Source organism: Chinchilla lanigera, unplaced genomic scaffold (genome assembly GCF_000276665.1).
Source record: "Chinchilla lanigera isolate Chin_1 unplaced genomic scaffold, ChiLan1.0 scaffold00123, whole genome shotgun sequence".
Taxonomy (NCBI): domain Eukaryota; kingdom Metazoa; phylum Chordata; class Mammalia; order Rodentia; family Chinchillidae; genus Chinchilla; species Chinchilla lanigera.
The window spans coordinates 3,531,984-3,547,659 of record NW_004955524.1 but is presented as its reverse complement, the minus strand read 5'-3'; the positions used below and the strand labels follow the sequence as shown (position 1 = coordinate 3,547,659).

General features: G+C 37.8%; 1 protein-coding gene across 1 annotated transcript; it reads left to right on the top strand.

Annotated features, from left to right (window-relative positions):
* Nucleotides 1-3,821: 3,821 nt before the first annotated feature.
* Nucleotides 3,822-15,457, top strand: LOC102013115 (vomeronasal type-2 receptor 116-like). Its single transcript, XM_013507197.1, has 7 exons — nt 3,822-3,862; nt 5,740-6,031; nt 6,398-7,204; nt 8,053-8,280; nt 8,629-8,752; nt 12,672-12,681; nt 14,569-15,457. The coding sequence occupies exons 1-7, from the start codon at nt 3,822-3,824 to the stop codon at nt 15,455-15,457; spliced, it is 2,391 nt and encodes a 796-aa protein (XP_013362651.1).
* The last annotated feature ends 219 nt before the right edge of the window (nt 15,458-15,676 follow it).

Genomic DNA, 15,676 nt, shown 5'->3' with positions numbered 1-15,676 from the left:
TGCAATTGAGACAAAGAAAACACTACAAAAAATAAATGAATCAAAGGGTTTGTTCTTCAAAAGAATAAATAAAATTGATAAACCCCTAAACAACCTTATCAAAAAAGAAAGGAAAAAACTCAAATTCATACAATAAGGAATGAAAAGGGTGAAATCAGGGGGCTGGGGATTTAGCTCAGAGGCACAGCACCTGCCTGGCAAGTGCAAGGTCATGAGTTTGATCCCTAGTACCAGAAAAAAAAAAAAGAAAGAAAGAAAAGAAAAGGGTGAAATCACTACAGACCCTATAGAAATTCAAAAGATCATTAATACCTACTTTGAAAATCTTTACTCCCATAGGATAGAAAACTCAGAAAAAATGGCCACATTCCTAGAGATGTATGAATTACCAAATTTGATTCAAGAAGAAACAAAAATCCTGAATAACCCAATATCAATTATTGAAATTGAAAATGTGATTAAAAACTTACCAACAAAGAAAAGCCCAGGTCCTGATGGATTCACAGCTGAATTCTACAAAAAATTCAGAAAAGAGTTAATGCCAACACACCTCAAATTCTTCAACAAAATTGAAAAGGAAGCAATTCTCCCTAACACATTTCTGGAGGCAAGTGTTATACTGATACCAAAACCAGAGAAAGACCCAAACAGGGAAGAGAACTACAGGCAAATCTTCTTAATGAACATAGATGCAAAGATACTCAATAAAATACTAGCAAATAGAGTGCAGCAAATCATCAAGAAAATAATGTACCATGACCAAGTCAGATTCATTCCAGGAATGCAGGGATAGTTCAATATTCATAAATCAATAAATATTACACCATATCAATAGAACCAAAGACAAAAACCACATGATCATCTCAATAGCTGCAGAAAAAGGTTTTGGAAAAGTCCAACATGCGTTCATGATAAAAATCCTACAGAAATTAAAAATAGATGATCTTTACCTCAATCAGATCAAACCATCTATGACAAACCAACAGCCAATATCATACTAAATGGACAAAAACTAAAACCTTTCACTTTAAAATCAGGAACAAGACAAAAATGTCCACTGTTACCACTCCTATTCAAACACTCCTATTCAAACACTCCTATTCAACATAGTTCTGGAAGCATTAGCCAGAGCAATTAGACAAGAGAGAAATAGAAGGAATAAGGATAGGAAATGAAGAAATAGCCACAATCACAAACACACTCAGCCACCTAATCTTTGACAAAGGGGAGACACAAACTCACTGGAAGAAAGATAGCCTCTATGATAAACAGTGCTGGAAAAATTGACTTGTCATCTGCCAAAGACTGAAAATAGACCCAAGCCTATCACCATGCACCAAACTCAAGTCAAAATGGATCACAGATCTCGATATTAAAACAGAAACATTAAATATATTGGAAGAGAAAATAGGTAAAAATCTTGAAGACATAGGGGTAGGCAGAGAGTTTATGAACAAAAACCAAACCACATGGGAAATACTTCAAAGAATCGACAACTGGGATCTCATCTTACTGAACAGTTTTCACACATCTAAAGAAATCACCAGCAGAGTCAAAAGAAAACCCACAAATTTGGAAAAAAATTTAGCTGATTGTCCCTCGGACAAAGGTCTTCTATCTTGAACATATAAAGGATTAAAAAACATCAACCCCACAAATTCAAATACTGAATCCTAAAATGTCATCTGAGATAAATACTCAATTCTCAGGTAAAGAAATATAAATGGCAAATAAATACATGAGAAAATGTTCAACATCATTAGTCATTCAAGAAATGCAAATTTAAATAACAGTGAGGTTTCATCTCACCCCAGTAAGAATGGCTAGCATTAAGAAATCAACCAATAACAAACACTGGCGAGGCTATGGAGAAATAGGAACTCTTCTCCACTGCTGGTGGGAATGCAGACTGGGGAAATCAGTTTGGAGATTCCTCAGCGAGCTAGGTCTAGAGGTCTCATTCAACCCAGCTATCCCCCTTCTGGGTATCTCCCCAGAGGATCTGAAAACATCATATCACAGCGATATATGTGCACCCATGCTTATAGTAGGCACAATTTGTAATTGCTGAATTGTGGAAGCAACACAAATGTCCATCCACCAAGGAATGGATAAAAAGAAAATTGTGGTACTTTTATACAATGTAATATTACTCAGCTATAAAGAAAGATAAACTCAAGGCTTTTATAGGTAAATGGTCACAACTACAGGCCATACTCATAAGTGAAATAAATTAGACTTGCATGTGTAAGCAATGTATTGTCTCACTAGCATAAGAAGAAGAGTGAATAAAAATTAGGAGGTATGATAGACTTTGTGAAACAAAAGGAAAATGCTCAAAAGTAAAGAACAACTGGGATGAGGGAAAAGAGAAAAGAAAGAAGGGGAAAATTATGTACATATGTTTATTCAGGATAGCTAACATAGTTGTAATACTGACTTCTATTGCTTTATTGAAAGGAACATTTAATGATTAATTATTTGATCCATCTTGCATGTCTATATTTGTTTTCCTGAGTGACCACTTTGAAGATATCAATGTGTAATACAACAACCATTGTTAATTTCCTGTCACCTTGTCTGTAATTCAGTATTGCTTGTATTGTTCTTGTGCTATTTTGTAAATGGATGTCTGTTTGCTAATGTTTTCATTCTTTTATTTTTTAAATTTAAAAAACTATAAAAAGTCATATATGGAACTTTCCTTTTGCATTGATATTGAGGGACTGACTTGTAAAGTCTGCATTCCACGTGCTTATTGGCTCTCCAGGCCACAGGGAATTCATGCGTTTGGGAGGCATTCTGCCCACATGAGTGCTGTGCAGATACGTGTAGCCCACAGAGGAAGTTTTCCGGCCTTGTCCTCAACCTTGTCTATGTGAGGCTGATGATTCTGACTTGGACATTTCCAGAGTGACCCACATTTCTGGATAGTCCTGAACTGTCATGGGCCCTTTAGGACCCTTTCACCTCACAATGAGTGGAGATATGGTAATTGGTGGGTAATTACAAAAGTGGAGATATGGTAATTGGTGGGTTCTTCCCCCTTTACACGCAGCAAGCTTCCCAGGACACTAAGCAAACTAAGAAAATATTTTCCCTGGGGTAAGTGCCATTTTCAAGTACTGATTTTCTGTTTGATTATCATAATATAAAGCATAACAGCTGTGTGGGTAGATAGACCAATACTCTGTCCATCTCCTGTTTTGTTCTTTCCAACCCTACCATGCAGGGCCTAAGTGTAACTTATTTTGCCTTTTTTTCCTGAGTGTTTCCCCACTTGCATAGGGAAAAGCAAGTGCTTTGTTTTTTCTGCCTCCTGTTTCCCCTGGAAGCTGGAAGTTGAGAATGACAAGGCTGTCTTTGTTCGTTCAGTTCTTCTGTGCTTCCTCATGACAGCAGCTATTTGCACGGGGCCAGATTATGACCCTCAGAAACACAGTCCAGGCTGCCAACATAAGCTCAGTGCTAAGGGCTGCCATAAAGTTTTCCTTCCACAAAGTCCAGAGTCTGCTAATATTTCTTCCATTAGCATGTAATTCCTAGTATCTCTATAGACTGTGCAATGTTTTTAAGCCCTGTCTGCTTGAGCCAACTTCTTACAGGAAGTATTTCTTCTTTTAAATAATCTACATCATTTTCTCATGCTTACAGTGCTTCATGCCTCCTGGAGCTGCAGCCAGGCCAAGCATATGAGCTTGGGCATCCTTGAGATGCTTGTGCTCTCCGCTGTGAGGCTGCTTCCCTGGATGCATGCACAATCACATTGCTTTGATATCATAAAAGGTAAGGTGTGTAGCTGAAGAGTAATTAGCGGGTGAATGAAGAAGTTTCGGGGCATTGAGAAAGACCTTTGTGTCCTGTAAGAAAAAGAATGTCACCAAAATCAATGACCTGTCACATCCCTTGTCACAAGGACATAGAGTAGCCATGGCAGTGGTGCACATTTGGGAGAACTGTTGGCCAGCTCAGTAATAGGGGAGTCTTCACTGCTCTAGAAGACATCTGGAGGTATCTCATGTTACTTTCCATGTGTGGCTGTTCCTCTGCATATCTTTTGTATTCCTAGACATTTTCCCCATGTTTTCCTGTGTTTTTCTGCCTCTATTTCTCCAAATTGTACTGGCATATTTTACCAATGTGTTTGGCATACGCACTTGGAGTCTGTGGTTGCTGCTGATTGTTATTTAGTAGAATCAAATGCACAGACTCTTGGATTTAGATCCAGGAACTGATGGCTGAAAACAGTAAGGAGATGATCACAGACGGACTAAAAGTAAAGCTGGTTGGAACTGAATTCAGGAGCCTCAGCAGAATTTGATGGAAGAGCAAACCTTTGTCAGGGAGGAAGCCTGGGTTATCTCACATTCTAAGTAGGCTCAGCAGGACACTGGCAGGAGTCTTCTTTGCTCATTATAAGCAGTGAGGAAAGGCTGCCTGTAACTCTTCTTATCCTCAGATCTGCATTCTTACCTACTCAGAAATCAGTGTCCCTCAACAGACGGCTCTCACCAGAGCTGTGCCCTCAAAACCGTGCCTGTGTCTGAGCAGAGCTCTTACAGTTACCATTTCTATGTCTACATGACTTGTATGTGAGACAAGATTCTAGGGGCCCAAGGAAATATCTTAATTTCTTCTAAAGTCATACAAAAAATGACTTCTGAGACAATAAAAATATTTTCCAATATAAAACAGTTTATCTTATTACCAACTTCACATGAAATTATAATTTTTGTGCATTTCCATATAGTAAAGGGCTGATATAGGCTCAAAGCCCCCAGGCTTACCAAAGTCATAACATGGTCCAGATGGTATATTTTATTTTTCTTCATAATGATATAAATATATTACAAAAATGAGCTTATTCTGTATCATTCTCCCTATTATTATTTCCCATTTAGAATTGTTAAATGCAGCTCATTGTCAAAATTTAATTAATTTTCCATTATAAAGAATTACTATATTTTGTAAATAGAAAGAGCACTACTAAAACTATAGAATGGTGGCTTTTATTTCCAAAAATGCATTAGTATATTAGAGCAAGAGGAAAATAATAATAAAATTAAAGTATTTTGTGGCAAATATTAGAGGTAAGTTTAGGACTGTCATCATAATAAGGGTATTGTCATTTTCTATATTATATGATTTTGAGGTCATGTAGCCTGCAGTAGAAATGGAAAAGAAGACAAGAAGGAAGAAAGGATAAAATAAGAAGAAAAAATGTTATGTTCTTTACATATAAATTTGAAGGTCTTCTACAACTTCTTAGAAACAATAAAACACATAGATTGATCACACTAAAGATACATCTTTAACAAGGTTAATGTCTTAGACATAATGTAACAATATACCATAAGCTAAATGGCTTAAACAACTTTCACATTTGAGGAGTGTGACAGAAGAAATCCTGACCAGATTTAGTCTGGTGGGGACTTGCTTCCTGGCTCCGGGATAGTAGATATTCCTGTGTCTGTCACTGTGTGGTAGAGAGATGAAACAAGCTCTCTCTGAACTTTCAAAAGAACACTGATTGTACTGATGAAGGATTAACCCCACAAAATTTATCAGACGGTATGTACCACCTAACAATCACATATGCTAATACAATTATTTAGGGATTAATGATTCAACACAGAAATTTGGGAGAAAAAAACATTCATTCTTTGTAGTCACTGGATTTGCTTTGAGCATGTCATGGCTAGAGTCCTAACTCTAATGAACTCTATCTCTTCTATGTAGTTTAAATTCCAAGAACTACCAGTGTATCCTCGCTTTAGTTTTTGCCATCGAGGAGATCAACAAGAACTCACATCTTTTATCTAACGTGACTCTGGGATTTGATCTCTATAATATCCTCTATGATCAACAGGAAACACTGAAGAATTCACTCAGTTGGCTCACAGGACTGGACAAGACAATCCCTAATTACACCTGCAAGAGAGAAAGCAAGTCTGTAGCCGTGCTCACAGGCACAAAGTGGGAAACATCTGCTCATATTGGGACACTACTGGAGCTCTACAGATTTCCCCAGGTGAGGGTAGATGAGACAGCAGAATAAAAGCTTTGCTAAATAAGAGTGAGGAGAGAAGATTGTGAGTATGAATGTATTGAAGTATACTGTTTCAGTGGGTAGGTATTCAAAGACTGATGATTTATCCAAATTTCCTGTCTTTTAGTAGGGTGCAGGAAGTGGAGAAAACAGTTAAGTAATTTCCTTGAACTCGAGTTCTAAGCAGATGTGTGGTAGGATATTTTGAGGAAGAAGGAGATGATTAGAGAAACAAGATGAGTAAATCTTCTACCCTTTCAAGATGCTACCTATTACACCACAGGGCTGATATAGTGTAGAACATGAACCCTCTGCCTTATAGTGTTTCCAATCCTCTTTCCCCTGTAGTTTACCTTTGGACCCTTTTATCCTACTCTGAGCAACAATGTCCAGCTTCCTTCTGTCTATCAGATGGCCCCCAAGGACACATATCTGGCCCATGCCATGGTCACTTTGATGCTCCATTTCAGCTGGAACTGGGTGGGGCTAATCATTTCAGAAGATGATAAAGGTATTCAATTTCGCTCAGACTTGAGAGGAGAGATGGAAAGAAGCAGCATCTGTATAGCTTTTGTGAATATGATCCCAGTCTCTGCTTCAAAATATCTGATGAGAACCTCCTTCTATTATAACAACATCATGATATCAACAGCAAATATTATTGTAATCTGGGGGGACACTGACTCTGTACTAGGCATGAGTTTTAAAAGATGGGAATATTTTACCACACACAAGATCTGGGTGACTACCTCACAATGGGATGTAACCACCAGTAAGAGATATTTTGTCCTTGACTCATTCCATGGGGCTCTCATTTTTTCACACCACCACAATGAGATTCTGGGCTTCAAAGATTTCATCTGGAGAGCAAACCCTTCCAAATACCCAGAAGATTTCTACCTTGCTAGGATGTGGTGGATGTATTTTAATTGTTCAGTTACAAATTCTAACTGTGAAACATTGAAGAATTGTTCATCCTATGGCTCCTTGGAATGGTTAACTTGGTACCAGTTTGACATGGCTATGAGTGATGGAAGTTACAACATATACAGTGTTGTGTATGCTGTGGCCCACGCCCTCCACGAGATGCTTCTTCAACAAGTAAATACAGAACCAGTGAGAAATAGGAAAGGACTGATCTTTTCCCCACAGCAGGTAATGTCTCTTCCACTGGATGGTACATACTAAAATCAAAATGACTTTTTAAATGGGTTCTTCATATGCAAAAACCAAACAGTTTAGATCCTTTCACAAAACACAACTATTTATGTAGTTCATTAGTGACCAAGTAGTTAAATCTAGGCCTGATTAAAACTCAAGCAAAAATTGCTGGTGGGATGGAAGAAAGCTGTTAAGTTGTGCTTATATTGTTTGATCAGTTTTGCATGCCTGTATCTTATAATCTGAGCAACTACTTTGAAGATAACAATATGAAATATATTAACCATTGTTAATTTCCTACTATCTTGTTTTGAAATTCTGTATCATTGTTTCTATTTTTTTCCTCTCTTTAAAATAAAAAGGAGTCAAGATTAATATTTATGTTACAATGGATCTCATCGCTCTACCATTTAATGATTTAAATGACAAAAATTAAGTCTTCCATGAAGTTCTTAAATGACAAACATATGAACAACAAAATTTAATTAGTTCTGTAAATATCTAAATAGTGTTGAGCATTATACTGGGTACTTTACATGACTGTAGATGTTAGCTACTGATAACCTCAATCTGTGGATTGATACTTTGAAAATGACCAAAGAGAAAATTGGTCTGAAATTAATCTAATTAAAAGACAAGTGCTTATTTAATTTGCATGTCTGAGGATTTTCTCATCAGAATGACTGATATATTAAGAGCAGTACATTATTTTAATTCTCTATATATTTTCATTAGTTTCACTCTGTAGCTTGTCTGTAATATACTTTCATTTGTCAAAGAAATTAAAGAAAATGAGAGTCATTCTCTAATGTGTTTTCTGTTTTGACACTTTTGTCTTTTAGCTACACCCCTTCCTAAAGAACATCCAATTTAACAATCCTTCAGGTAAACTAGTGAATGTGAGTCAGGAAGGAAAATTAGATGCAGAGTATGACATTTTCAACTTTTGGAATTTCCCAGAAGGACTTGGTCTTAAGGTGAAAGTTGGACAGTTTTCTAAACATTTTTCTAATCATCAACAATTGTCTTTATCTGAGCATATGATAGAATGGGCCACAGGAATAAGACAGGTGAGGGGACTTTACCATAAGGCTTTGTACTATACAGAAATAATCAAAATCTCATGATTGATGTTGTGCCACATTATTGTTTAGTAAAGGACAATATTAAAGAACACTTTATAGCTCCCAATATTTTCTACTAGCATTTTGATTCATAGGAAAGGATCAAATTTATTGAGCCATATGTTTCTAAACGTTCATACATGCCATTAAGTCAGTTTGGTTGGCATCTGATCAGTTAATTGGATTTAGGTACATACATGTTGTTTATTAATTTTCCAGTATGCTAAAGCATGTTAGTTAACACATGATTAGTTATGTCCAATATGTTCCCAACACATATCTGGTTTTCATCAGACTCCCCGCTCTGTGTGCAGTGCAAGTTGTGGCCCTGGATTCAGAAAAGCTCTTCAGGAGGGGAAGGCTGCCTGCTGTCACAATTGCATCCCCTGTGCAGAGAATGAGATCGCCAATGAGACAGGTGGGCATATCCCTTTAGGACGAATTTTCCTGGATGATTTTTACTTCTTATTCATGCACAGAAATGGAAAGAGTCTCTAAGAAAGTTGAGTGAAAATATTCATCTTTTATTAAGTTAACCATTTAATTGAGATAACCAATATTTTCTTTTTAAAAGCAGACACTCCCTATGCCTTGAGCTATTTTCACTGAGTTATTATTCCAGACCCATTGCGGATGATAACTTCTCCAGCCAACCCCTTCTGACCACACAACAGTAAGCTGTGTGAATTTAACACATGCTAGCATGTATGCTTATTTGCTTTCCCAAAGTATACTGTGGTTCTGACACAGAGCAGAGGCTCAAAAGATAGTGCTTGGTTTAAGAAATACACATTTCTGTGGTATATAATATGCTACAGTAGAGCATACCCTCAAGAGGATGGTTGAATTTCCTGCTTTACTTCACAGGGGATTAAGGGAGAAAACATACAGAGATGTGAATTTAAGGTAGTGCCATAGGCTTCAATAAATGTTTGTACAGATTTTTATAAGACAATATAAGTTATTGGGAGTATGACATGGGTTTCTTGCAAGTGTTGTTATCTTGAGTCTATCAGGTATATAAGAAAAAATTCTTAGTGGATCTATTAGAAATGGAAAAATAAAGTATACAGCAAATCTTTTGGGGGGGTCTTTTTTGAGACAGGGTCTCACTATGCAATTCAGGCTGGTCTTGAACTCACACTGGGGCCCAGGCTGGCCTTGAACTCACAATGATCCTCCTGCCTCAGCCTTCTGAGTGCTAGGATTACAGGAATGGGCCACCACACTTGGCTCAACAAATCTTTAAAACAAGTTTCAATGTTATTCCACCAAAAGGAATGTTTCTATGAGTGATGAGTCATAATGTAGAGAAGAAACAGAAAATCCATATTGATAATTTTGAACACAGCAGTTATCATCTTGGAATTACTCAAATTATTTTTCTTATTTGTGGCTTATTGGAAACACATCTAGAATGAGATTTTCTAATTTTCTCTTCTAATAGAAATGGAGCTTAATTTCACAACATTCTGAGTATGATTATAATTTACTTGAAACATACTAAGCCTGAGAATATAGTCCAACCTATGATTGGATTGAGTTAAATTTCTAGCTGTACATATTGGGATATATTAGGTTCATTTGCGTGCTCCACATCCACATATAAAAAGAACAGCTCCTACCAAGGCCAGACTCTACATGCTTGAAGATTAAAACATTAGACTTTTTTGCGTCTGTGCCTTGTGTGCTCCATCAGCTGCCTGGGGATCTCAGACCCAGGGGCCTGTGTTCAGCCACCATCACAGTTCTTGTCTGATCCCTGAGAGAGCTGGGTACACTCCCTTAACTGCCTGGGGACCATGGACCAAGCAACCCACCTGCCATTGCCATTGTGGGGCAAATCTAACACCCAGGAAAACTAGGGATGCTCCTTTGGTAAGCCGCCCAGGAAGAGTAAGGCTCAGCACTTCACCTCTGGTATCAAAAATGACAAGACAAAGGAGCAAAATGAAATCTCAAAACTCCACCAGAAAAAGTCCAGGAGACATCAACATAGGAGAATTTGGAAGTCACACACCTGAAATCTCTCAAATGATCACAACTGAAGTAAAGAAACAACTCCAACAGGCCATAGAAGAAATCAGAAAAGAAATAATCTCTCAGGTAAAAAACAAAATGACAACAATAATGAAAGAATTGCTAAGCACATCTAAAGAAGACATACATAAAAAAATAGAAGAGCATAGAAAAATGAAGCAAACATTGAAAGAACAATATAGGAAAGAATTAGAACATATGAAACAGAGTCAAAGAGATATTCAGGACATCAAATCTTCCATCAAAAGCTGGCAAAACCATATGAATGAAGCTGTAGATAGACTTTCAGATCTTGAAGACAGTATAGCATCACAGCTAATGATCATGAAAGGACAGATCTCTTAAAAATAACAAGAAGCAGTAAATATCAATTCAAGAGCTACAAGACAAGACAAAGAAAAACAATGTAAGACTGATAGGTGACCCCAAAATTGATAGCATTCCTATACACAAACAACAAACAGACTGAGAGAGAAATTAAAGAAACCATACCTTTCACAATAACATCCAAGAAATTGAAATACTTAGGAATCCATCTAACAAAAGAAGTCAAAGATCTAGTCAATGAAAATTACAATACTCTGAAAAGAGAGATCGAAGATTTCAGTAAATGGAAAAATATTCATTGCATGGATAGGAAGAACCAACATTGTGAAAATGGCCATACTCCAAAAGCTGCTGTACAGATTCAGTGAAATTCCCATTAAACTACCATTAGCATACCTCACAGATCTCGAGAAAACATGCCTTCAATTCATCTGGAACCAGAAGAGACCCAGAATAGCAAAAGCAATCCTGGGAAACAAGGATGACTCAGGTGAAATCACAATCCCTGACCTGAAATTATACTATAAAGCTACTGTCATAAAATCAAGCTACTACTGGTTTAAAAACAGACCTGAGGATCAATGGAACAGACTGGAAGAAACAGCCACAACCAAAAACACTCAGCCACCTAATCTTTGATAAAGGAGCCAAACATATCTCTTTGACTCTGGAAGAACAATAGCCTCTTTAATAAATAATGCTGGAAAAATTGGCTTATTACCTGCCAAAGACTGAAAATAGACCCAAGCCTATCACCATGCACCAAACTCAAGTCAAAATGGATTGCAGATCTCAATATTAAACCAGAAACACTAAATCTATTGGAAGAGAAAGTAGGTAAAAACCTCAAAGACATAGGGGTAGATAGAGAGTTCATGAACAAAAAATGAAACTGCATGAGAAACACTTCAAAATATCAACAACTGGGATCTCATACTACTGAAAAGTTTCTGCACATCTAAAGAAATCACCAGCAGAGTCAAAAGAAAACCCACAAACTTGGAAAAAATCTTACCTGACTTTCCCTCAGACAAAGAGCTTCTATCCAGAACATATAAAGAATTTAAAAATACCAGCACCCCCAAATTCAAAGACCCAATCCACAAATGGGCAGCTGAGATGAATACATATTTCTCAGATAATGAAATACAAATGGCAAATAAATATATGAGAAAATGTTCAACATCATTAGTCATTCAAGAAATGCGAATTAAAATAACATTGAGATTCCACCTCACCCCAGAAAGAATGGCTATCATCAAGAAATCAACCAATAACAAATGCTGGCAGGGCTGTGGGAAAAAGGAACCCTTCTCCACTGCTGGTGGGAATGCAGACTGGTGAAACCACTGTGGAAATCAGTTTGGAGCTTCCTCAGAAAACTAGGACCACAGGTCCCATTCAACCCAGCTATTCTCCTTCTGGGTGTTTTCCCAGAAGATCTAAAAATATCATAGCACAGTGATATATGTGCACCTATGTTCATAGCAGCACAATTTTTAATTGCTAAATTGTGGAAGCAACCCAAATGTCCATCCACTGAGGATTGGATAAGAAAATTGTGGTACTTTTATATAATGGAATATTACCCAGCTATAAAGAAAGATAAACTCGAGGCTTTTATAGGTAAGTGGTCACAACTACAGACCATACTCATAAGTGAAATAAATCAGACCTGCATGTGCAAGCACTGCATTGTCTCACTAGTGTAAACCCTGAAAGAGTTAATATAAACTTGGAAGTATGATAGACATTGTGAAATGATAGGAAAACGCTCAAGGGTAAAGGGCAACTGGGATGTGGGAAAAGAGAAGGGAAAGAAGGAGAAATTTTGTATGTATGTATGTATATACAGGGTAGTTAACATAGTTGATCTGCTGTCTTCTATTTCTTTGCTGGAAGAAACTGTTAATGAGCCCTTGATTGATCAATATTGCATGTCTCTGTTTTCCTGAGAAACCACTTTGAAGATATCAATATGTAATACAACAAGCATTGTTAATTTCCTACCACTTTGTTTGTAACACTCTATTGTCTGTACTGTTCTTTTGCTATTTTATAAAAGGTTGTCTGTCTGTTAAAGTTTTCCTCCTTAAAAAAAAAAAAATGAGTCTTCCCTACTTCCCTCTGACACTCAGCACAGTGCAATGTCAGGGTCTTCTGACAGTGGAATCACAATCAGACTAAATCCTCCAGCTGGCTAACAGCGAGTATGGATCATGGGTTTCCCATGAAGATGTTATTGTACTTCTGCCCAACTTGTAATGTCACACACTGCTTGCACTAGCCAGCTACCTTTTTTGTATATATCACTGCATTTCTTTCCTTCCAGCTAGGGAGCTAGGGTTGAAGTTATGGATGCTGTGGGCACTTTTCTGAATTGCTTTCCTGTATGCTTGCGCAGTTTAGAGTTTCTTTTACTTTTCTATTGATGCACAGAACTCTCCCCTACATTCACATGGAAAATACTTTTTCTTTGTAGTGCTGGTTCCTCTCAGCCTTGAATTAAATTATACAGAATTTCCTTCCAGTCTGCTATCATTCCCTAGAATCTTCAGCTATATTTGTAAAGATATCATAAGCAAAATTGATTTACACAAAGTAAATAACCTAGTACCAAAAAAAAGAGAAAGGCCAATCTGAATAACTGCAAAAACTAAATAGTATTCATCCTTGGTTATCTATGAAAAACAAACAAAACATCTCCCAGAAGGAAAACAATTTTAATCCAATAAAGGATATTTCCAGAATGCTAAAATAAACATCACACTTAAGGTTTCATAGTTGAAGGCAAGAATGAGGTAGGAATGCCCAAAGCAGGTGTGATGGTGCACAACTGTAATCCTAGCACTTGGGAGGCTGAGGCAGGAGGACTGTTTACAGAGTCCTAGGCCAGCCTGGGCTACAAAGTGAGCTCAAGGCCAGCCTGAACTGCATGAGACACTGTCTCAAAAGAACAAAAAAAAATGCCCAATTTATCAACACATTGTAGGTCAATGTACCATACAATGTATATTGGCAGGAAGTAGGAAATCAGAGGGACAGTGTATCAAGAAGGAAGCAGTAAAAACGGTGTTTATACAGATGATGTTACTACATAAACATAAAACTCAAGTAAGGTAGTAAGTTATTAATTGCCTTCAGTGAAATAAACATAAATAGATGATATTTATAATATTTCAAATGGTTGGGTGTGGTGGCACATGCCTGTAATCCCAGCACTTGGGAGGCTGAGGCAGGAGGATCGTTGCAAGTTCAAAACCAGCCTGGGCCACAAAGTGAGCTTAAGACCAGCCTGAACTGCTTAGTGAGACCCTGTCTCAAAAAGACCAAAAAAAATAATATTTCAAATTATGGTAGGGAATATTACATGAGATATCATTAGTACAGTTAGTCACCTTACATATAAGATTTGAGGAAATTCATTTTGCCAGTCTACGATACCAGATCACAGAATAAGGCATCATATGAGACAGAAATTCTTCACTAGATATTGAATCTAGTGGCCATTTGATCTTTAACATTCCAGGTTTCAGAAGTGTGAATGATAAAATTGTGTTTTTATGAATTATCCATTCTAAAGTCTTTTATTCTATGAGCCTGAATGCATACTGACAGTAAGGCTTTTAGATTTGCTGTGAGACAAGAAAAATTGTATCATAACTACAGAAGATAAACAAAAAGACACAGCTTTATGTATTTAACTATGAAGAAAATAGCCAGCATTATTTGGGAACAATTCTCTATCCAGCAACATTTTATTCATTATCTACATCAAAAAGGTATTTAGTCTAGGCTTACCCCATGCACTTCCCAGGAGGACCTATGAATAATACAGAATTACTGAAATTTTTAATCTCTCTCCAGATATGGTGTGAAATGTCCAGACCACCAATACGCCAGCAATGACCAGACAGTTTGTCTCCAAAAAGCCATAACATTTCTGGGCTATGAAGACATCTTGGGAAAGACATTAACCTTTACAGCCTTGTATTTCTCTGCTCTCACAGCTGTTGTGCTTGGCATATTTGTGAAGCACCGAGTCACTGCAGTAGTCAAGGCCAATAACCGGGCTCTCAGCTACACCCTGCTCATCTCCCTCACCTGCTGCTTCCTCTGCTCCTTGCTCTTCATTGGCCGGCCCAACAGAGCCACCTGCATCCTGCAGCAGACCACATTTGGAGTCGTGTTCACTGTGGCTGTTTCCTCTGTCTTGGCCAAGACTATCACCATGATTCTGGCCTTCAAGATCACTGCTCCAGGGAGAAAGATGAGGCAATTTCTCATATCAGGGGTGCCGAACTTTATTATTCCCATCTGCACCCTGATTGAGCTGACTGTTTGTATAGTTTGGCTGGGAACTTCTCCTCCCTTTGTTGACACAGATGCTCACTCTGAACATGGCCACATCATCATCGTGTGCAACAAGGGCTCCCTCACTGCCTTCTACTGTGTCCTGGGATACCTGGGCTCCCTGGCACTGCTGAGCTTCACCGTGGCTTTCCTGGCCAGGAACCTGCCCGACACATTCAATGAAGCCAAGTTCCTGACGTTCAGCATGCTGGTGTTCTGCAGTGTGTGGGTCACCTTCCTCCCCGTGTACCACAGCACCAAGGGGAAGGTTATGGTGGCCATGGAGGTCTTCTCCATCTTGGCCTCCGGTGCTGGGCTGCTGGGATGCATCTTTGTCCCTAAGTGCTACATTATTCTCATAAGACCTGAAAAGAACTGTTTGAAAGCAGTAAGAGATGAATAGACTCCAGATTGAAATAGGTACACTTTATGTTAGCTGTTGATCACTTTAATTTTTAGAGTTTTGAAAAAGTACAGCAAAAAACTCCCTAAACCCAAAAAGTCACTGAATCTACTCATTGCCTTTATCAAAAACTTCCACCTTATTTTCAAACAAAATAATATATGAAATGGAACACAAGAGCCTTTTAGTCTCACAAGCACTCATTCTATCTCTACATCT